This window comes from Ceratocystis lukuohia, assembly GCF_044167205.1.
Source record: "Ceratocystis lukuohia strain C4212 chromosome Unknown Supercontig2_pilon, whole genome shotgun sequence".
Taxonomy (NCBI): Eukaryota; Fungi; Ascomycota; class Sordariomycetes; order Microascales; family Ceratocystidaceae; genus Ceratocystis; species Ceratocystis lukuohia.
The window spans coordinates 201,333-222,998 of record NW_027263521.1 but is presented as its reverse complement, the minus strand read 5'-3'; the positions used below and the strand labels follow the sequence as shown (position 1 = coordinate 222,998).

The window sequence follows — 21,666 nt, the reverse complement described above, 5'->3', positions numbered from 1 at the left end:
AATGAATCTGGATTCGAGAATATATCAGCACTAAAGACGAATGGCCTCTTAACGTTGGTGAAATACCTGGCTTTTGTTGCAATCAAGTCGCGATTGGAACGAGAACGAATGGTATATACGTGCGAGGCTAGGGAATCCTTGACACAATGGCCAATAGGAAGCTTGACCAGAAGAGTCAAAGTGGGGGCTCTTATCACAAGGCTGTACCTTATCGGTAGGAGGCGTCAACATCTTTTATGTGGGTCTTAACTTTGTCCTACTTCACAGTCACTTAGCCTGTAGCCATTTTGTACAAAAGTATTCCTTATTTTGCTCGTCAAATTGCTAACCAACTATTCTCATTATATTATATTTCCCTGCACAGATTTCCCAGGATGGCAGCTATGGAAGGCGTCACATTTTCTGCTACCACCCCTAAACCCTCAAAGACAATTGAATTACAGACCTGCACGTCCCGCGAGCCCGAGTATTCGTATGTCCACTTAGAACTCATATCAACCTCTCCGAATGCTAGCACTGCACCCCTTGATGCCCTCCAAGTCCGCTCCATGCTTTCTACGGCTCTTTCACGTTTCATGGGCATAATGGGTAACGCCGTAAGTCCTGATGTGCTAAAGGTAGAGGCAACCGAGGCCTGGGTGCGGGTTCCACGCCAAGATCTGTCAATGTTGACAGCCGCATTAACGGCATGGTCAGGAGCAAGAGATGGCAATGTAGAGTTCACTCTGAGGGCAAAGGAAGCAGGGAATTGGTTGGGATGCATGGTAGGAAGGCAGGGCCAGGAAAGTCTCTGGAGCTGAGATAAGGAGGGGCGCAGTGTGAGAAGTTTTGGTTGGTAGCCAAAGGTCGATGAAAAAGACAGTTGGTAGCGCCAAAGGGCATGGAATACATACAAGGTGTGAGAACCAACTTAGCGAGTAGTCTGAGTCTTTAGTGAAGACTTAGGTGCGGGAGCGTGTATAAAGTTGATCTTGTATTGTCTGTCCGTTCTATCTGCTAACGAGTGATGGTACGAGCTACTTAAGTATCTGGAAGTGAACCCCTTCTCCAAACCATACCTGTCCTTGTGACTGAATCTCCAACCATTAGTTCACGATTAGTAGTTGGAGTATACGATTGTGACGTATGAAGAGTAGTCACGAGGGAAAGATGTGACATGGGTGAATTGCGCTCAGACCCATCCCTGCGATCACATGCTTGTAGTAGAGCCGAGGAAATGCTGCCGACGGAAGCCGAATTTTCACAGACCCCCCCAGGTCAGTGCCATTGCTGACGCTTGATAGTATGGGGCTGAACTGAATTACGGCGCAAGTTTGGTGCCTATGTCGACTAGACGCAGCTGTTGGACGAAGCGCTTGTAGGCGTCCGTAGCGAGAGGCTTGGTGAGTCCATCAGCAGCCATTTCAGATGTCTTTATCCATTGAGGTACTAAACGACCTTGCTGGACTTCTTGACGAAGCCAGTGCCTGTGGATGTCGACGTGACGAAGCTTCGTGGTGAGCTGAGCGTCTGGAGCCTTGAGAAGGCGAATCGTCTGCTGATTATCACAATAGATCTCTGGCGTAGTTGCTGGGTATCCAGCCGATTTCATAAGGCGCATGAAAGCAACTAAATCTCTTGCAGTTTGCGATAGTGCAAGAAGCTCGGCCTCTGTGGAGGAAGTAGTGACCGTGGATTGGCGTGCGGCCTTCCAATCAATAGCCCCGTTGTGTAGCAGAAAGAGAGATCCGTACGAGGAGCGACGAGTATCGATGTTGTCTGCAAAAGCAGAATCTGAGTAGACCTTGACGTCTGTTTCGTAAACTTTGAAGGCAGATTCCATGGCATCGGATGAGTACTCAATCGCAAGTGTAGGTGTGGAAGCGAGATATGCCAGTGCTCTGTCAGCAGCAGCCATGTGTTCATTGGAGGGATTCGACATAAAGCGTGCAAGTTGTGAAGCCGCAAAAGCGATGTCTGGACGTGTGACAACAGCTGGCCAATTTAATGACCCTACCTTCTGTTGATATAGATTGACAAAGTCGGGCTGTGCTTGCGTGCCTTCTCGTGGTGCCATGTTGTCAGGCCTCATGGGTGTCTGGTACTTGTGCGTGGTGACGATGTTGAACTTAGTGATAAGTCGTTTGATATACGCGTCTTGTACAAGCCAAAGCTTCCGTTGACTGCGATCTCGTAGAATTCTGACTCCCAAGAACCAACTTGCTGGTCCGAGGAAATTGGTTTCGTAAATCTTTGAGATCTTTCTTTCGAATGCGCGTAGTTCGTCAGTTGCTGTGGCTGCGTATATCAGGTCATCGACGTAGTACATGACCAGGAGAGTGCCATTGGGATCCTTGTACAGACAGTTGCAACCATTCACGGGTACCAGTCCGATGTCTAAAAGCGTGTTGGTGAGGTGTTGGTACCAGAGGTATGGTGACTGCTTTAGTCCGTAGAGAGCCTTTAACAGTTCCCAGATGTCAGTGCCTTGCGAGAAGCCGTCTGGTGCCTGTACAAAGGTCTGTTTATCGATGTTCGGATTGATGAAAGCGTTGACCATGTCCGCTTGAGCAGTTTCCAGATCGTAGGCTGCTATTATTGACATGAAGTAGCGGAAGACTCGCATTGCAGCAGTGGCGGCGAAAGTTTCTTCTGGGGTTGGCTGTAAGTCTCCGCGTACGCAAATACGTGCTTTGAACTTCTTGAGATAGCCATCTTCATCGAACTTATACTTCAAGACCCATACCAAAGGTAGGACTCCTTGTTGGTCGGCGGATTCTTTGGATGCCCAATTAAATGCTTCTTTGCTGATCAGCGTATTGATTTCCTTCTCGCATGCTGCACGCCATTGACTGGCGTATTGGGATTTCATGGCTTGCCAGTACGTTTTTGGCTCTGGAGGCATGGAGTCGCGATGCGGACGACTGTTCTTGACCCCCCCAGCGAAGGAAGCATGAAATTGTCCCTCAGCAAGCTGTGCTACGGCAAGTGCAGCGTTTCGTCGGCGTGTTCTGCGATTTGGAAGGATGTTCGCAGTATCGACATCCGCGCTGATCGTGTTGGCACGAGGCGCCACATTGACTCTGCGTGATTGTGATGGTAGAGTTTGCGACGCCCCAGTGAGCTGTGTAGGCGATGATGGAGGAAGGAGATCAAACTGTGAGTTTTCTGTTTCCGGAAAATCAATGTCTGGCGTGGGACTGGGCGTGCGAGGGTTCACGGGAGGTGCTGCCGTGGCCGTCTCGTTCTGAGTGTTGGATTGTGAAGGCGAGGCTTCTGGTGAGGGCGTAGGTTGGCCACTCCAAGGTTTGACGGGTTTTTTCATTGTTATTTTTTCTGTTTCTGAGGGCGAGATGGCATCTGGTACGGGTGTTTCCACTGGTTGCTGGACTGTTTCTTGAAGAACGGTTTCCCATATATCCTCATCAGGTTCCGCAGCGGAGTCTGGCTCGATCGTGCTGACGAAGTGTTGTATTGGCTGCAGGATTGCCAGGTCGACACTTCGTGGGTCGTAAAAGTCTGTCTCGTCAAAAGTGACGTCTCGTGTGCGGATGACTGCCTGCTGACTCGGCACCCAGATCTGGAAGATATTGGTAGAATGGTATCCGACAAGATAACCAATGTGCGCTCGATATTGGAGCTTCATTCGATGCGGGATATTGCGGATCAACGGATATGCCTTGCATCCGTAGGGACGGATGTGGGCGAGCGAAGGTTTGTGTCCGTATAGCGCTTCGAAGGGCGTCCGATATCTAAGTTTACCTTCATCTTCAACTGCGAGTGCGCGAGTGGGAGTCCGATTCAGGAGATACACGGCCGCTTCCATGACTTCTGGCCATAGATCATGTGGAAGAGGTCCTCGAAGCGTACGAGCCTTCTGGACAATCATCTTACCAGCATGTTCAGCACGACCATTCTGTGCTTGAGTGGAGGCGGCGCTCGATTCAGTGATGACGCCAAATTCCTGGGTGAGCTCGCGGTATGGTGCTCCTAAGAGCGCCCAATCGTTGTCGGAGCGGAAACATTTGACGTTGCGGCCATGTTGATTTTTGACTAAAAGAATAAACGCGCGGAGATGTGGCACAACCTCCTTGCGCCGACGCAGAGGCCAAAACCAGTGTGCATGGCTGATCTGGTCGACCAGGTGGAGCCCCCATTCCATACCGTTGTAAGCGCGGTCCATCTGGATAAAGTCGAAGCAGACTCTGTCGAAAGGATTGATTGCCTGGATCTCATTTTGGTTTGATCGGCGTGAGACAATTGCGTGTGCCTTTGACAGAGCACAAGTCTGGCATTCGATGGTGGTTGGACCATGTTCCACCCCCTTCACGCCATCGACTGCTTTGACAAGATGTTTCATTACATCAGGGCCAGGGTGACCAAGCGCCTGATGCCATCTATTTTCTGCGGCGGTGATGGGCTTGCGGGGTGTTGCGCTTGTGACGGCAAACGCGCTGCTCTGGAAGAGCTCCATAGGCGTGTCATGGCCAAAGTTGACGAACAGGTGGCCATTTAGTTCTCGTAGGCGCGCAAAGACAGGTTCGTCGTCGGAAAAGAGCACATTGTCACGAGTGTTGAGGTACACTCCGCGAGATTTGAGCAGTTTGTTAGATACCAGGTTGGTGAGAAAGTCCGGCACGTAGGCAACATTGGTGAGTTTGATGAACTCGGTCTTTTCAGGGCCACTGATAGGTATGACAACCTCTCCGTAAGCCTCTATTTTGACCTTCTGGCTGCCGGCAGCGAGCCATTCATTCTGCACCTGGCGTGTCTCGGTGAAGGCCATACGTGAGTTGGTGACGTGGACGTCTGAACCAGTGTCATAAATCCAGCTGTCTCGGAGGCGCTCGAAGTGATCGTGATTTTGGACTGAGAAAGTCCCGGCGGTTGAGGAGGTTGCGAAGGCCTTCTTGATTTCGATGCCTGTACTCGCGTTCGACGGCTGATCTGGCTTGTTCTGCGCAGATTCTGGTTTCTTGACGTACTTGGTTGAGTTCTCGACTGACTTGCGTAGCTTCCAGCTATCAGCGAGTTTCTTGTTTATCGAATCGTGAATTTGCTGGTTCGCCTTCCAGTCCGATGGGCGAAGTGACGGGTGGAGGTACAGGCATGCACTGAACCGATGCATCTCTCCACATAGGCAAGCCTTTTCCACGGGCTTCTGTTTTGGCTGATCGGTGGTTGCGACAAAGGCTCCCGTCTGAGGCTGGTAACCTCTCAAAGCGTTGACCAACTGGCACTCCTGTCCGAATTGAACCAGAATATCTTCGAAGATGACTTCTTTGTTCTTTATCATTCGGGAGACCACTCGTTCTACCCAACCTGTCGGTGCGATGGGGCCAACAGACGCAAGCAGGGCTTCAACAGCGCTGGTGTTCTCAGCCTCTGACAACTCAAATTCTGTGAGAGTTGCGTGGGCTGCTAGCAGGTTGTTGATCCATACTTCAAGACCCTGCTTCTTCGGTGGCTGAAGGGCCGTCCTCCAGGCTTCACGAGCCTGTCTCTTCATCTGGGCGGTGGACTGATTGAACCGTTTGTAGAGAGCGGCGATCTGGTCCTTGGCTGTGTGTTTTTTCTTTAGCAAAAGCCGGCTGAGACTGCCGGAGACGGTTTGACCGATGAAGTCTGAGATTACTTGCAGAGCCTTCTGTTGCGCCTCATATCTCTTCAAATCGAGTGCGAAGACACGATACTTTCGCTCATACAAGGGGTCTTCCAGATCGGGGAGATGAGGTTCAGTAAGTAAGGTCTGGGTGGCGGGTGCCGCAGTTGCAGCTGCGTCAACAGTGGTTGGTGGTTCTGGTGTGAGGAGATCCCATACTGATAGGGAAATGGATTTAAGCTCTAAGCGGTGGTACCAGACATCCCAATCCGACTGAGAGGTCAGCGTGACCTCAAGTTGAAGCTTCTGAGTAGACATCTTGATTAGCGAATGTAAAGTTGCGTTAATACAAGTGAGGCGGGAAATGTGTTAGTTAGGGTGAAACAAAAGACGAGGTGACGAGAACAAGTGTAAAAAGTGAATCAGTAATAGCGAGTGCGAGTGAGCGTGAGATTCTGTGTTTTTTGCAAGTGGTAGACGTCAACCGGGCTCATAACTGTGAGAACCAACTTAGCGAGTAGTCTGAGTCTTTAGTGAAGACTTAGGTGCGGGAGCGTGTATAAAGTTGATCTTGTATTGTCTGTCCGTTCTATCTGCTAACGAGTGATGGTACGAGCTACTTAAGTATCTGGAAGTGAACCCCTTCTCCAAACCATACCTGTCCTTGTGACTGAATCTCCAACCATTAGTTCACGATTAGTAGTTGGAGTATACGATTGTGACGTATGAAGAGTAGTCACGAGGGAAAGATGTGACATGGGTGAATTGCGCTCAGACCCATCCCTGCGATCACATGCTTGTAGTAGAGCCGAGGAAATGCTGCCGACGGAAGCCGAATTTTCACACAAGGTAAGTCAATCACACGATGGAGTAGTAAAATCCAAATGTCACTGCAATTCTTTCACAGGCTGACATCATAATCACTTGATCAGATCCAAGTCAAGGCAGGTCCAGATTCCAAGATCTACATGGCACTGCAATATAGGCTGAAAATTGCGACTCTTAGAGATGTCTTGGATGTCTTTGATTTTTTCGACTCCCGCACAGACTATAGGGAAGACATGAGCGAGTTGTTGGCATAAGCCTATAAAGAGCAATAAAGTTAGTTTGAATGCACGATTTCGCAAATCGAGGAAGGGGAATCTCACCATGGGCCTGATGTTGGGATGCGGTACGGCGTCAAACTTGTGGAATTGCAGCTTAAGATCAGACTTGACATTAATGTATGCGCCCTTGTTCTCCGTGGAATCGCAGTACTTAGGGGCCGAGAAGACTACACAAGCATGAGTTGTTAGTACTACAAGCAAGGGACTTTTAATCACCCTTCAGGGGCAAGCTTACCAGTAATGCAGCGGCCATCATGTTGCACTTCGTAGCCCTCCATGCGCACTTCATGTGATCTGATAATAGCCTCGAGGCCGTTCCTCTCACAGAAACGTTTAGTAACGTCAGGTCCGAACTGAACACCAACACCACGCTTGCTAGGACCACGGCCCATTTCATCCTGGGGATCAGTCCACAGCATTTCCATCATCAGACCGGATTGTCCGGGCTGGCGTTGGGAGTGGCGATTGAGTTTGCGGATGTCATCTAGAGTGATGTTGTCGTCGGAGAAAAGACCACCGTGTAATACGAAGAACTTTTTGCCGATCAAGGTAGCTAGAGGCAGAGCCGAGAAAGACTCAGAGAAGAGGCGGAAGACGCTACCCGATGTTAGAGACGAGACTAGAGGTAGAAAGCCCTCCGGAATTTTACTTACCGTTCGTGGTACTTGGCCTTGCACTCGCCCTCAAAGCCGTACACACGGTTCATGTCGTCAGCCTCATGGTTTCCGCGGTTTATGAAGAAGCCGCCAGGACGCAGCCACTTATAAGAATACAGAAGCAGTGCAATCTCAGTAGACCATGAACCACGGTCGACAAAGTCGCCGTTGAACAGATACCAGTGTTTCTCAGCAGGCAGGCCGTTCAAGCGGAACAATTCCATGAGATCGAAGTACTGGCCTATATAAGGAGTAGAGGGCAAGAGTGGATCATCTCAGTCAGCCAAGCTATCGCGATGTTATAGTGCAGTTTGCAGAGTTCCAAAAGGATCTTACCGTGAGTGTCACCGCACACAGTCAGCGTTACGTCTTCGGGTACCTCAACCTCCACCATAGTGGGCTCATCGTGCACAATCTTCATGGTGTTGATGATTATTTGGTAGACGTATTTGCGGTGGATCTTCTTTCCGTTCTTGAAACGCTCAATCATGTCATCGATGAACTCCTGAGTCATGGTATCACCCAGCCTCACACCATCATAGTCATCACCAACAACCATAGAATCAAGGTCGATTTCCTCAGCGGCTGAGGGTGCATCAGCAACCTCGATAGCGGCGAAAAATTCGTTTTTACGGATAATTTTGCGGCATTCTTCCTGCTTTAGCTTGGCGTCCTTGTTAGTAGGGTCAAGGCGAACACATTCGCGGAAGTCCTTGAGGGCATCCTTGGGCTTGAGAATAGCCGCATGGGCGAGTCCTCTACGGTAATAGGCCTGATAGAAAGACAGTCAGCATAGGGTTGCCGTACATATCAGAGATAGACAGTCGAGATAAAGTAGAAAAGACCGAGCTTGGGGGCGGGTTCGGAGATTACTTTGACGAAGCCGGGCTTCAGTTCAATAGCCTTTGTGGCGTCAATAATGGCATAGCCATAGGCTTCGGACTTGATGTATGCCTAGAGTGAAGGTGTAGATATACGGTTAGACACAGAGACAAGGTTCAAATAGCGGCGAGTGCCACGCCAGGGATAGAAGCCTACACACTTGCGCGCGGTTCGAAAAGAACGTGGGCTCCTGGTCATGCAGCCCAATAGCTTGAGAGTACAAACCAATAGCCTTAGGCCAATCATGGGCAGCAAAGGCCTTGTTGCCGTCGTTTTTGAGGGCCACGGCCTTTTCGATGTCCGTTGACATTGCGACGGAAAAAGGGGGGGGGGGGGGAATGGGGGGTGGCCGAGGAGAAAAGAAGAATGTAATGGGTTGAGGTTCCGAGACAATACTAGACGGGGCGGCGTTGTTCGGGTTCGGGTTCGAGAGTCTTTTTTATGGGGTGCTATATAATCAATGGTACACTACAGGTATTAAAGGAGGGCGACTCTAAAGAAAGTAAGGGCTGAGCGCAGGACAAGCAAAAAATCAGAAGAAAAAAGAAAGAGAAACCAACCTAACGAGGGGTCAGAAATCTACAAATCCTTGCTGTCTTCCTTGAGTTGCCCCTCCAAACAGGCCAAACAAGTGAGTGCTCTGGGCTACTCTGAAAAAAAAACCACTGTTCCAGAGCGTTCTCGAAGACGAGAAAAAAAAGCGCCACCTTTATGAATGTGGCGTTAGAAGCGCAGTTAACGTGGCGCTTTTTTTCTTTTGCGACGTCATCAAGCCTTGCTTGTCTTTTGCTTATCCAGCCAGTCGCATTTCATTTGGATAGGGCATCTCAATTCCTTTTCAGGTCGATTATCGGCTAGCGCTGTGCTATCTACATCATATCGCCCTCCTACCATTTAATATTTGCTAGTCTCCAGTTCCCATCTCCTACCAAATCGCCCTCCATGGCCTCACCCGACCCACCGCCATCCAATGCCCTTGTGCGGAAGCGTGATGCTACCGTTGACATGCAACTCATGGCACCTCCGCCACCACCAGCCAAGAAGATAAAACGCCCTAAGAAAGTGCTGGACGAGGAAAGCTACACCGAAGGGCTGTCTCAGATCATCATGCGCGACTTCTTTCCCGGTCTCCAGGAAATACAACTACAGAACGATTATCTTGATGCCGTCGAGGCCAAAGATCGATTGTGGATCTCGACAGCAACCCATAATCTTATTGATGGAAAGACCCCGGGTCGGAAACCTGGACTGTGGTGCGACACGCCATCAAGCACGAGGCGCTTCGTAAAGAACGAAACCCCATCAACTATTCTCGATGTGGGCACCCCAGCCTCTATTGCCCCTAGCATTGGCCCATCGTCAAGAGCGCGTGTAAACACGGCCATGCGTTTGTCGCAATTTCAAGCCACTTACACTAGCGAGGACAACGAGAGCTTCTACGCCCTGGCCGACCAGCAAAATCAAAAGAAAACGGAAAAAAAGGCATGGCTCTGGAATGGAAACAAATTCGACTCAAAACAATTAATCAAACAGAAAGAGGTCCAGCAACAGCTATCTAATGCAGGCCAGCTTCACGATGACGGGTTTATGAAGAAAGATCGTCTTGCTATTAAAGATTCTGATGATAGACCTGCGCAGCCGGAGCTGTGGAAATGGAGACCCAAGAATACCCTGATGTTCACCCCCGATGGTATCGAAGACCAATACGAAACCCCCTTCCAAAGAGCCGAAGCTTCATCGACTAGCGCACCAAAAGGCATTAACTATCACAATACACGCGTCCCCACGGAGGCTAACATTGAAAAGCCCTTACGGCCACCCTCACCGACGTTGACCGCTGTTCGAGATGCTCTAGCTGGAAATGTTCCTCAGACGTACAAAACCCCGAGTGAAATGGGCAGCACCCTAGCAGGCGGCGAGACACCCCGCGTCAATGGTTATGCATTTGTGGATGATGAGGACGACGAGGATGAGCATCCATTACCGAAAATCAACTTAGGGCCAGGCGATGCCACACCAAGTCCCTTTAGACTCCAAGAACGCGCGAAAAAGGAGGACTTGTTGCACCGCATGGTAGACCGCATCAATAAATCACACCACAGTGCGCTACGGAACGGCTTTACAGGCAAGGCTGATGCTACGCCTATCCCCAAGTTCATGAACAGCCCCCGAGCCAGTTCGGTAGGGAGCTTGACACCAGCGGCTCAGCGTCTGCTTGGCAAGATTGGGGCCAGCCAGACGCCAGCAAGGGGGTCAAACCCAAGAGAAGGAAGAGTCCATAGTTCGTTTGCACCATCCACGCCCATGGCTTCACGAGGCTCTTTAATTAAGCGCACGCCTAAGCCAAAGTGAAGAGGGAGAAATTCCGTCATCTAAATTTCAGTACTACTACTAGCCTTGTTTCCAATGCGTTCGTTCATATAGCATAGAATATGTAATAAGATACCCCCTAACTATGTCGCTCTATGAACAAGTCTCACTTGACCATTGCTCTTGATTTTGGTGCCCTGTCAAACGTTATTGTCTGTGTGACATTGTATTAGCGGGGCTATGCATTAATAGGGGTGTTGATTTCAAGTCAGAGCTTAGCTAGCTCCAGGATTTTGACGATTGTTTATTTTAATCGACTCTTATTTGTCAAGATGAAAATCTATGACATCTCAGCTGTATAAAGCAGATTAGCTAGGTTTCCCCTCTCTAGCTCAGGCTTTGGTCTCACAGCCTTTCTATATTCCCAGTCTTGCCCGCCATAAGCAATAATGAGGCTAGCAGACTTCCTAGTTGACCTAGCCTCGGTTGCTTCAGCATCCAAGGCCGTTGTCTCTAAGCATGCAGCGTTGCGCATGCGCCAGATTGAGCGCTATGGTCAAACTTCAAGCATTATTTCGAGTATGAAGAAAAGGGCTCGGCCAAATACACAAGCGCCGACTGCCACTGAGGCCACTACTACCGAGCCTCCAACCAGCAATGCGCCATCAACTACGTCTACCGCCACTACTGCATCTCCAACTGCACCAGCAAGATCGCCCATTTCACTCCCACCCACTCCTTCTCTCCCCTCTGCAGCCACTCTCGGTACTACTCAAGGTCCACTCTCGCGGCTACGTCAGGAGGACAGGCTTAACTTTGGCCTTGAAGCCCCAATGCGTATTCCCAAGCTTGAACCAACCACTGAGGCTGGATTTCATGCCACTAATGACAGCCTGCCTACCGGGATTGACGTTAATGTTTTCAGAACTCGGCGGGGGTCTGGTCTTATCGGGGGAAAGAAGCGGGAGGTGCCTGCAATACTAGTAGAGACAGGAGGAGAAAGAAAACCTCACCCGTTTGCAGGAAATAGACTCCCAGGGCAACTGACGAGACCGAAAGACAAACCATCGGTAAAGCCTCAAGAGCCACTTAAGATTAGCCATGAAGATCTAGCCAAAATCAAGACTGAATTCCGGGGCGAGGCCGTGGCTGAAGCCAACCCCGAAGTGGCAGCTGAAATACGGATGGAGCCGGCCCTCAAAGTCGGGGCTGAAATCGACGCTAAATCTGAGACTCACACTCCTACAGAAATTCCGTCTTCACCCTCTGCCGAGTCCCAAATCAACCCGATTCTGCAACAGTCCCACGATCTCCGGGAGTCTCGCGTGCCATCTACTCGAATTGGCCGGCTTTGGAACTACAGTGGACTTGCAGCTGGTATGCTCGGTGGTGCTATCGGCGAGACCTTCAGTCGGGCTGTAGGCGGTGGCAGTGAGGGCTCCCTGTTACTGACTCCGGCCAATATGGAACGCCTGGTGGGTAAGCTCTCACGCATGCGTGGAGCAGCGCTTAAACTTGGTCAGATGATGAGCTTTCAGGACACCAAGATGCTGCCCCCGCAGCTTCAAATAGTACTACAAAGAGTTCAGGACCGAGCGGATTACATGCCTTCGTGGCAACGGGATAAGGTGCTAATAAATAATCTTGGTAGTGAGTGGAGAGAGTTGTTTACCGAGTTTGATGAGAAGCCTATCGCAGCGGCTTCCATTGGCCAGGTGCATAAAGCTATCCTGAAAGATGGCAGCAAGGTTGCTGTCAAGATTCAATTTCCCGGCGTTGCAGAATCTATCAACTCAGATCTAGATAACCTTTCCATGTTGTTGACAGCCACAAAACTATTGCCCAAGGGTCTTTATCTCGATAAGACTATTGCCAATGCCCGCTTAGAACTCGGCTGGGAATGTGACTACGAGCGTGAGGCCCAATGTGCAATCCGCTACCAAAGGCTTCTCAGCGCTGAGGCCCAGCAAGATAGCGCATTCATTGTTCCCAAGGTTCATTTACATGCCTCTAGCAAGCAGGTATTGACCATGGACTGGATGGAGGGTACTGCTGTAACTCGTATCAAGTACTTCACCCAAGATCAACGAGACTGGATTGGCACGCAGATCATGAAGCTGTGTCTCCGGGAGATTACAGAATTCCACTTCATGCAGACAGACCCCAATTGGACTAATTTCCTGTACAATCAGTCCCGCAACAAGCTTGAGCTTTTGGACTTTGGTGCTTCTCGTGAGTACAATGCTACATTTATTCGTAAATATTGCGAGCTTCTCTATTCAGCTTCACGAGGCGACAGAAAGGGGATTTCTGCTCTGTCTCTAGATTTAGGATATCTGACTGGCCACGAAAGCAAGACCATGCTTGACGCTCACATCAACTCGATCTTGACACTTGCAGAGCCATTTTTGGGGAGCGCGCCAGATATCTACGATTTCAAGGACCAGACTATTACCGAGCGCGTTAAGAGTTTCATTCCCGTCATGCTCAGAGAGCGGCTAACACCGCCCCCGGAGGAAACGTATTCTCTCCACCGCAAGCTGAGCGGGGCGTTCTTGCTCTGTGCTAAGCTAGGCAGCAGAGTTCCTTGCAAAGCAATGTTCCAGGAATGCGTAGCCAAGCAATTAGCAACTGAAAATCAACCCTTTCCAACAGAGGGGGAAAGGGGAGAAGGAATATGAAGAGGAAAATATGCGAGGCAGGTGATGAGTGATCAATATGCACTAGATTAGATATTCCATTTGTATTAATGTATCATACTACAAACCTGTCTGTCCAGGCACTCTATTCTGTCTTCGCCTCTAACCCCTCGTTCCTCCACCCCCCCTTGACCATATCTCAGCCCACTCCCTAGTCTCTACCATCCTCTTCTTGTATTGCCATCTATTCGCTCCATTTGTGCCATCTCCTTCTTCTCTTTGCCGGCCACCTTCTTACGCTTCCGCATAATAGCCTTGTCGACATCTCTCTTTTTCATGCCCTTGAAGCGATCTACCAAAACCTGCTTCTTCAGCTCAGCCTGCTTCAGGTAATATGGCTTCTTTCCCTGGGCTACCAGCTCCTTTTCCTTCCGCTTGTGTTCGTCGATGACCGACTGCTGGTGCTCTTTGCGCTCCTCGGTCTTGCGTTTAGACTCCAGCACGAGCAGCTCCCGCTTTAGTTCTGCCCTTTCCTCCTCTGTTTTTGCCTTGCGCACGCGCGCTTTGAGGTCAACAATTTCGCTCGCGCGGTAGTCCTTAAGGAAACCATAGGCTTTGCGGATCAGCGTCTCGTTGACCTCCCCAGTAAGGGGATCAAAGCGCGGGTCGCGCGCCGTAGGTTTGTTAGAAACCCCAAAGTCGCGTTTGCGGGAGACTGGCCGCTTCGAAGACATTTCCTGCGGGGCATGTTTGCTGCTGCGTTTTTGTAGATCGGCCTTGGACTGAGCGATTTTTTTAGCCGGTGCTGTGGTGGTAAATGGTGATGGTGTGGATTTAGTCGAGGCAGACGGGGTAGCAGCACGTTCAGCTTTGCGCTTTTCTTTGCGTTGGGTTTTGCCGAGTGCTTTTTGGGCTTTGGCTAGATCACCAAACGAGACAGACGCCAGGCTAGCAGCGGCACTCTGGGGAGCAATAATAGGTAGCTAAGAAGGTAGAGTGAAGTCAGTATGATTTCTTCATATCAACAATAAACAACAAGCAAAAACGTACATCGGCATCCGAATCGTAGTTCACCACTTCTTCGTCCCCATCTTCCACATTGCTATCCTCGCCGGAATCTAAATTGCTGATTTGCTTCTCAGAGGGCGCATCGCTCGAATCGCCGGAATCAGGGTCTTCTTGTTCGTGTTTGCGGGCACGAACACGACGGGGCGTGGAAAAATTGCTAGCCTTTCTTTTCCCCAATGCCATTTTTAGATGCGATGATAAAACACTGATAGTATCAGTCCAGAAAATGAAAAGAACCCAATATATGGAAGGTTCTGGTGTTTTCCCTCCGTCGACTTGTCTTGTCGAAACAGCGTCCATTGACTAGGATATCAGGGACTAAAGTTTCCCTTATCGATAAGAATAAATTGGCATTTTTTCCCCACCATAAAAATGTCGCCAAACCCGCCATAGTGACCCAACCAAAACTTCAATTTCAGGCTTCACTCCGACAAAACTTCTCTGTTTATAAAACTCTGCCCCTTCCCCATCTGCCCGTTCTCCTCCTTTGCCTTTCCCCTCTATTTCCCCTTCCCACGTTTTATGCTGCCTAGCTACGAGCTACGGGGCCACTACATTCATTGTCACTCTTTCACCCGTTTTCATATTCCCCCTTCTCATACGCTTCAGTCTTGACTGTCAGGCTGTCGTCTATGTCCCATGCACACCTTTCGCAATTGCCTCGTTAATCGCTCATTAGCGTCTTTCGCTTTTCCACCTCTAGTAACACAACCACCATATCGTACGCGCCGCTTGTTGACATCTACTATCGAGTTTCCTATTGGCTCTACCAAAACACGGTTTCAATCTGAAACTCAGCACAAGCTTCCAAAATCCTCTCTTAAAACCCCAACTGTCTTTTCTTCTGATAGTCAGCCTAGTTTGCGACTACTGACCAACTCTCTCACTGAGACCGACCGCCAGCGCTATAAGTCTGCCTTTATCCCAAAACCCAAGTTGAAGGGCGGCCAGCATACCCCGCCTTCTTTTAGTCGCATGCTACAAAACAACAGCCAAAACAGTTCTACTCAGAGTAGTAAGAAAAAAAAGAAAACACCCCTCGACTTGCCCTCCAAGCCTACGAGCCCACCTCCTCAAAAAGCAGTCGAAAAAGCCTACTCCATCCCCAGCAAAGAGTCCGGTGGTGTTCCTGAACCTACCGTCGGATATCTTGCCCAGGCTTCTCTCGACCTACAACCCCTCACTTCACCACGCCCAATCCTCATAATCCTCGATCTCAATGGGACCTTATTATGGAGACCCCACCGCCGCAACCCCACCACTTTCATCGAGCGCCAGCATACCCGTCTATTTCTCAACTACCTCGTCAACAACTTCGTAGTTGCCGTGTGGTCATCAGCGCAACCAGATAATGTTAGACACATGGTCAACCATCTCTTCCCCAAAACCGAACGCCAGCAACTCGCTGCCGTTTGGGGCCGTGACCGGTTCGGCCTTTCTGAAAAAGATTACTTTAATCGCGTCCAGGTGTATAAACGCCTAACGCTTTTATGGGACAACCCCGCTGTACAAGAGTCCAGCATAGATGGTAAGCCTTGGGATCAGACTAATACTGTCCTAGTTGATGATTCCACAGAAAAGGCACGCAGCGAACCATACAACTCTATCACGATCCCAGAGTTTGTTGGCCAAACAGAAACGTCCCATGTTTTGCCGCAAGTTCATGATTACCTAAACACGCTTGCATTCCAAGGCAACATTAGCGCGTACATTCGTAAACATCCATTCAAGCAAGATGTCAATTTTGTACTATGAGAATGAGGTTCGCGACATGGTCCTACCATATGTAATTTACGAGACATCCCTTTTATTGGTAGGGTTATATTAACCCTACATGTCGTAATAAAATATCCTTAACACAATTGTTTTCACGTTGGAGAATATAAGAAAGATTGCTGGTGAAAGGGACTGGTAGCCCTGCTTTGTTCGCTATTATTCTCAAGTTCCAGACCTTCTTTGCGTTTTTGCAAAAAAAATTCCATCCCAACCTTCCCAATGTTACCCTTTTACTATGGCATCCCTCATCTACGGCCTGCCTAGCATTTTCCTAGCCCTATGTTCCTCATAAAATGTATGTCCTCATGAACATCATCAATGTTTCATCGTTCTCGTAGGTTTTTTTCTTTAGAATTTCTCATTTTTTTCATTGTTTTTGGCCAAGCAATCCAACCCGGAAAATCGCTTATTTGAAGACCTTGCCGGAGGCGTGAGCGTACTCCTTGCCATCGACAGTAGCGGGGCGATCCCATGACCATTGGGCGTCAACGAACTCGCGGTCGGCCTCGTTCTTGGGGTCCAGCTTAGTGAACTCGTACGACTCGTAGTCAGGAGCGACATCGAAGATAGGCTCGTACTTGTCACCACGGACGACGAAAGCACCCTGGATGACGGAGTTGTTGTTCTCGCCATAGACGGAGGCGCAGCCGAAGAAGTACTTGCGGGAACCCTCCAGACGGTTGTTGAAGCCACCAATCAGGTTGTTGGACATGAAGGTGAGGGTCAGCTCGTCATTGTACTTGTACTGGACCTTCCAGATAGAGTACTCCTCAAAGGGGATGGTCTCCCAGAAGTACTTCATGGCATCAGGGGTCTCATTGTTGGAATAGAAGCGCTTCCACTCGTCAATGGGGTAGGAAGCACGGGGAAGGAGCTCAATGGGGTGCTTGGCCTTAGGGGCCTCAGCAGGCTCCTCAGCAGCGGGGGCGGCAGGCTTAGGAGCCTCGGCCTTCTTCTCCTTCTTGGGAGCATCAGCCTTCTTGGGGGCCGTGTTGGTCAGCTTGGGAGTCTCAAGGAACTCCAGGGGAGTAGCAACAGCCGAGTAGATGGGCTGGGCAATGATGGTCGAGAACCAGCGAGTGGTGGCAGGGTACTCCTGGCGGAACTTGACATCAAAGAAGTACTCGAAGCCACGAGAGATGAGGCCAGCGGCGTACAGGTCGGCCAGAGAGACACGCTCGCCAACCAGGAAGGTGTTGTTGACGAGGTAAGCCTCAACGACGGAGATAGCCTTCAGGGTAGCGGCCTGGGCATCCTCGACGTTCTTCTTGTTGTAGGGCTCGGCTCCAACGAGGGGACGAGTCCAGCGGGTCAGCTGGGTGGCGATCTCAGTGTTGAAGAAGGACATCCACTTCAGGATAGAGGCATAACTGCAAATGGCGTTAGACAAGTGACCAGGTGGAATGCACTAGTTTTCATCATTGATAGCTTACTCTTGCTTAGTCTTGCCCAGGAGGGTAGTCTTCTCGTTTTGCGAGGCAACTGCAGGTTTGTTAGTGTAAAGCCCAAAACTGCGAAGCCACAGAGAGCCTAGGAGTTGCTACATCAACTTGATAGATAGCTATAAGGTGAGTTTGGGGTTGTAAAACGACCATCAGAATAGTGAATATCCGCACGAATACCTCGGACAGGGATAACTGAATTAAAAAATTCGATCTTTCATCATAGTAGTCGATTACTGGTGTTGGTCGGAGTGAAAAGGATTATAGTGGGGCAGAATCAAATTTGACAGGACAAAGCGAGGGGCAACGCTGTGAGTCAAAAAAAAGGAGGGGTAGAACAGCAAGGAAAAAACAATGACAGGTTTGGGGTCAGAGAATAATATGTAATGGACTTACTGTAGATAGCAATAGCAGTGCTCTCGAACAGCTTGTAGCCATCCTCGGTGACCAGAGCGGGGATCTTGCCCAGACCGTGAACATCCAGGTGCTCGGCGGTGGCATTGCCAATCTGGGCCTCAACAACCTCAAGATCGATGTTGTTGGCCTTGGCGACAGCCAAAATGCCAGTGGTGCGGGAGTTTCCCTGAAGTCGGAGAACACGGGCAGCGTCAGCAATCAGGCCGCAAGAAAGGACAAATTCCGATCAGTAGAGCGAGAAATATTACTCACAGCAACGGTGAAGAGCTTGCCGAAAGCCATTGTGACGGGTTTTCACGACTTTTGGGAGAAAAGGGTTATGAGAGCGTGTGAGTGTTCTAGAGACAGAAAGAAGAGAAGAAAGGAGGGGGAAAAGAATTGGGAAGAGGATGAATCTGCCTTTTTGCCTTTGGACTCAGAATTTTTTTTTAGGTGGAGTTAGTCGCTGAGGGACTTCTGGCCCCACTTAATATAAGTGGCTGAAAGTAATGATTGGATAGTTATTCCATCACGTGACCTTCGTATACGACAAGGTGAGGCGCGAAAATGAGGCTGAGGCCAAGCTGGGCAAGCCTTTAGCGACGATGCTTTTTTGTAGGTTGGACGATTCCGTACCGTACCGACCGTCATCTTCGACTTCGAACTCACCCGTTCAACGGCCCCGAATAGTGCCCCCGCATTAAGTTTAAAACTTGCGTAATTGGGGATCACAATTATGGCGGTCTTTGGTTTGAGTGCCCGACAATTGCGCATTATGCGCCAGCTCAACCGGGCCCCAACTCAACCTACCTTTATCTCCATACCGTTCTCCAATCGCCAGTATTCAAGTCCAGCCTCCGATGTCCTCGAAGTTTCTAAGCCTCGGAACAGAGGGCGCCAGCGTATTATTGAGCCCGACCTGGACAATGCCGGCCGTCCCAAGATCAAGGCAGCGGAGCCTATTGCCCTCGAAAACATCCGTTACGCTCGCATGATCCCCGCCTCCCCTGGCTACTTCTCCCGTCACCCGTTCTTCTCGGAAGGTCTAGTTGAGCTCCAGAGACTTGTCTCAGACTACCGTTCATTGCCACGAGCACCTAAATCAGCTACTACCATACCTGTACAATGGAGAACATTGGAAGAATATATCAGTGTTACACGCGAGCCTATTCGTGAGGTGGAGTACAAGCAGGCTCTTGAGCTTTGCGAAGAGCTGATGAAGATCCATCCTAGCATCATGCCTGACGAAGTTCGCCTGGTATTGGGTAAATGGAAAGCCGATGTCACAGAAACCGTTGAGCATGTGAAGCCGCACCATATTGACTACATGGGCCGGTCTCTAGGTGTTGGTAAGCGGAAGTCCTCTACTGCTCGCGCCTGGGTGATTGAAGGAACCGGTGAAGTTATCATCAATGGCAAGCCTATTACTGAAGCATTTGGTCGTATCCATGACCGCGAGAGTGCACTTTGGGCCTTGCACAGCACCAATCGAATGGACAAATACAACGTATTTGCAATCGTTCAGGGAGGTGGTACTACTGGCCAGGCTGAAGCGCTGGCACTAGCAGTTTCCAAGGCTCTGTTAGGTCATGAGCCTGCGCTGAAGCCCGCACTGAGAAAAGGTAAGTTTCAATTAGGACATGAAATGGCTTGTCGCGTAGATGCTTAAGAGCTACTTTTGTATAATTGCATACTAAGAACTGTTTACTAACACTGTCTATAGCCGGATGTGTCACCCAGGATTCCCGTTCTGTCGAAAGAAAGAAGCATGGCCACGTCAAGGCCAGAAAGATGCCTGCCTGGGTCAAGCGTTAATGTGTCTTCTACAGCGATTGGCTTGCCCTTTCTACCAGAACGACGGCTGAGCTTCTCTGCAATAGGAGAAGCTTTTTGGGTCGCGGTATGGGCGCGATACGGCTACACTGGAGTTTTTTTTATTTGTATGATTAATCCTATCTTGATGTAGAGCCTCAGGGACTGGTGCTCATAGATAGTGGATAGTGTGGAGGGGGTTTATAGAATCTCTCAGGGATAGCGAAGCATTTGAGGGGAGAGCTGGAAAGTATGGTGAGGCTATAAGTCTTGGTGTTGGACTATTGCAGGCAAGGCCTTGGTATAAAGACACCGTGTATCATTGGTGTGTTCTCATTGTATGTGTACGCAACAAATTGTCTATTTGCTAAGTTTCTTTTTTTTTTTTACGTTTCCTCACCCGCCTAATGCTGGTTAATCTGTTCCTAGGAGAATACATCTACCGTCAGCTTTATTATTAGTATATAGGCATGCATGCTCTCTTTAAATGTAGTTGACGATGCTCCCAGCTGATATTGATGCCTGCACTCGTATCTAATAGGGCCAATGAGATGCCGAGCTGCCCGCATTCTATAGTAGCGAATGGTTAAGCAAGGACTTCATTACCCCGCTCACTTCTTCGCCTTTCGCCAAGTACTCTCAACGGTCACATTAAAGATGGATTCACCTCATGTTCATTTAAATGTAGACCAATGTCTCATTGTCGTAAAGTTCTCCTAGCACCTCCTTTGCCCCTCACCTGACCTTGAGATTCTTTCTATACAATTGATACGGAGCATCACTAGGGCCTAATAGGAGAACGAAGCCAATACTTGGGGTAATTTCTTTGCTTTTCCTTAGTGCTAGAGAACGACACTTTAGCAGGCTGTGAATTTATCGCCTTTATAGATTCAAGTAGAAAGGCGATGAGGGGCGGATGATATTAGATACATATACGTACACACCAAACAGACGGATCGTATTGTCTCGTTGGGGGGTATTGAAATGAACACCCTCTCTCTTCTCGCCCCCTGCCCCTGAGTCGGAGTAGAAGAGGGGCTACATTGAGCAAAGGTGATGAAGCTAAGAGGAAAAGTTCTTTGTGGCTGTGGCTTGCCATTCATACTCTGGAGCTCCCTCTCTAGCCGGATTCATCCAAAACACGCTTGTCACAAACAAGCCTTGTCGGTCATGCTTATGTGGAACGGTTCTTTTTAGTATATATCCTCCCTGTAGTCCCAAGGCTTTGGTAAATTAGCCCAAGGCAACATGCAATCCCTTTTGCCCAAGACCATGATTTGTTGTTTCAACGCTCAGCTATTGCAGTATGTAGCCGGTGAGACCTCGGCCTAGCCTGATTTCACCTAGTAGTGTTTATGATGTCTGAAAAGGGCGTTCTAGAAGAGACACCTATTAGAAGAGACACCTATAGCAACGCGTTACGACGTTTTTTTAGCCCAAAAAAGTCCATTTTGAGAATAGACAGCCGCATACAAGGACTATACGCCCAAGTGTGCACCGCAATAATTTCTCCTTTCTGGCCGCCCAACGAACTAGGACTGGCGGTGTGTGCTGCTAATAAGTGAGTCCAATCAATATAAGCTCCAGATATACTATGGCTCTCGGTCTATATGCAAATCAACATTTACTTTTCCTCTTAATCCCCTCTGTAGGAGATATGCATACGCATGCTATTAATGCCTAGGTTCTCAAAATTTTGAATACTATACACAAGCGAGCCTTGACGGGGTTTCCTTGCTAGTTCAATCAGTCAAGTAAGCAAAAGTTGGAGCCCGGATACTGTCTTGCCTTGCGGGTTTTCAGCACATAGTGCGATACGAGACATCAAACTCTTGCTCACACCTATCAGTAGGGGCAACTAGTTCAGCCGTTCAGCCTATGGTGTCATGGTGTTCTCGATTCATTAGCACTCAAAAATGCCTTCAAATCTACCAATATAACAAAGTGGCACACATATGTATCCGGATGTTGCGGGGCGAGTGAAGTCGCAAGCCAGGC

The 21,666-nt window shown here is 49.3% G+C and overlaps 8 protein-coding genes across 8 annotated transcripts; 4 read left to right on the top strand and 4 right to left on the bottom strand.

The window, feature by feature from the left end:
- Window positions 1-1,300: 1,300 nt before the first annotated feature.
- HOO65_020060 (reverse transcriptase family protein) lies at window positions 1,301-5,899 on the bottom strand (the record flags this gene model as incomplete). Its single annotated transcript, XM_070999982.1, has 1 exon — window positions 1,301-5,899. One exon carries the CDS (start codon window positions 5,897-5,899, stop codon window positions 1,301-1,303), a length of 4,599 nt encoding a protein of 1,532 aa, XP_070860698.1.
- A 730-nt stretch (window positions 5,900-6,629) lies between these two features.
- On the bottom strand, window positions 6,630-8,535 carry HOO65_020059 (Serine/threonine-protein phosphatase T; the record flags this gene model as incomplete). Its single annotated transcript, XM_071006612.1, has 7 exons — window positions 6,630-6,665; window positions 6,730-6,854; window positions 6,923-7,284; window positions 7,341-7,584; window positions 7,680-8,115; window positions 8,217-8,297; window positions 8,386-8,535. The coding sequence occupies 7 exons, from the start codon at window positions 8,533-8,535 to the stop codon at window positions 6,630-6,632; spliced, it is 1,434 nt and encodes a 477-aa protein (XP_070860697.1).
- Window positions 8,536-9,167: 632 nt separating this feature from the next.
- On the top strand, window positions 9,168-10,577 carry HOO65_020058 (nuclear protein Es2; the record flags this gene model as incomplete). The annotated part of the gene is made up of 1 exon (XM_070999981.1): window positions 9,168-10,577. One exon carries the CDS (start codon window positions 9,168-9,170, stop codon window positions 10,575-10,577), a length of 1,410 nt encoding a protein of 469 aa, XP_070860696.1.
- Window positions 10,578-10,984: 407 nt separating this feature from the next.
- Window positions 10,985-13,216, top strand: HOO65_020057 (atypical/ABC1/ABC1-A protein kinase; the record flags this gene model as incomplete). The annotated part of the gene is made up of 1 exon (XM_070999980.1): window positions 10,985-13,216. One exon carries the CDS (start codon window positions 10,985-10,987, stop codon window positions 13,214-13,216), a length of 2,232 nt encoding a protein of 743 aa, XP_070860695.1.
- A 176-nt stretch (window positions 13,217-13,392) lies between these two features.
- HOO65_020056 (rRNA biogenesis protein rrp-36) lies at window positions 13,393-14,425 on the bottom strand (the record flags this gene model as incomplete). The annotated part of the gene is made up of 2 exons (XM_071006922.1): window positions 13,393-14,157; window positions 14,225-14,425. 2 exons carry the CDS (start codon window positions 14,423-14,425, stop codon window positions 13,393-13,395), a joined length of 966 nt encoding a protein of 321 aa, XP_070860694.1.
- Window positions 14,426-14,881: 456 nt separating this feature from the next.
- HOO65_020055 (putative FCP1 domain-containing protein) lies at window positions 14,882-15,997 on the top strand (the record flags this gene model as incomplete). Its single annotated transcript, XM_070999979.1, has 1 exon — window positions 14,882-15,997. One exon carries the CDS (start codon window positions 14,882-14,884, stop codon window positions 15,995-15,997), a length of 1,116 nt encoding a protein of 371 aa, XP_070860693.1.
- A 427-nt stretch (window positions 15,998-16,424) lies between these two features.
- Window positions 16,425-18,159, bottom strand: HOO65_020054 (Elongation factor 1-gamma 1; the record flags this gene model as incomplete). Its single annotated transcript, XM_071006658.1, has 4 exons — window positions 16,425-17,388; window positions 17,452-17,500; window positions 17,857-18,043; window positions 18,130-18,159. 4 exons carry the CDS (start codon window positions 18,157-18,159, stop codon window positions 16,425-16,427), a joined length of 1,230 nt encoding a protein of 409 aa, XP_070860692.1.
- Window positions 18,160-18,631: 472 nt separating this feature from the next.
- HOO65_020053 (mitochondrial 37S ribosomal protein uS9m) lies at window positions 18,632-19,671 on the top strand (the record flags this gene model as incomplete). Its single annotated transcript, XM_071006919.1, has 2 exons — window positions 18,632-19,478; window positions 19,580-19,671. 2 exons carry the CDS (start codon window positions 18,632-18,634, stop codon window positions 19,669-19,671), a joined length of 939 nt encoding a protein of 312 aa, XP_070860691.1.
- Window positions 19,672-21,666: the final 1,995 nt, after the last annotated feature.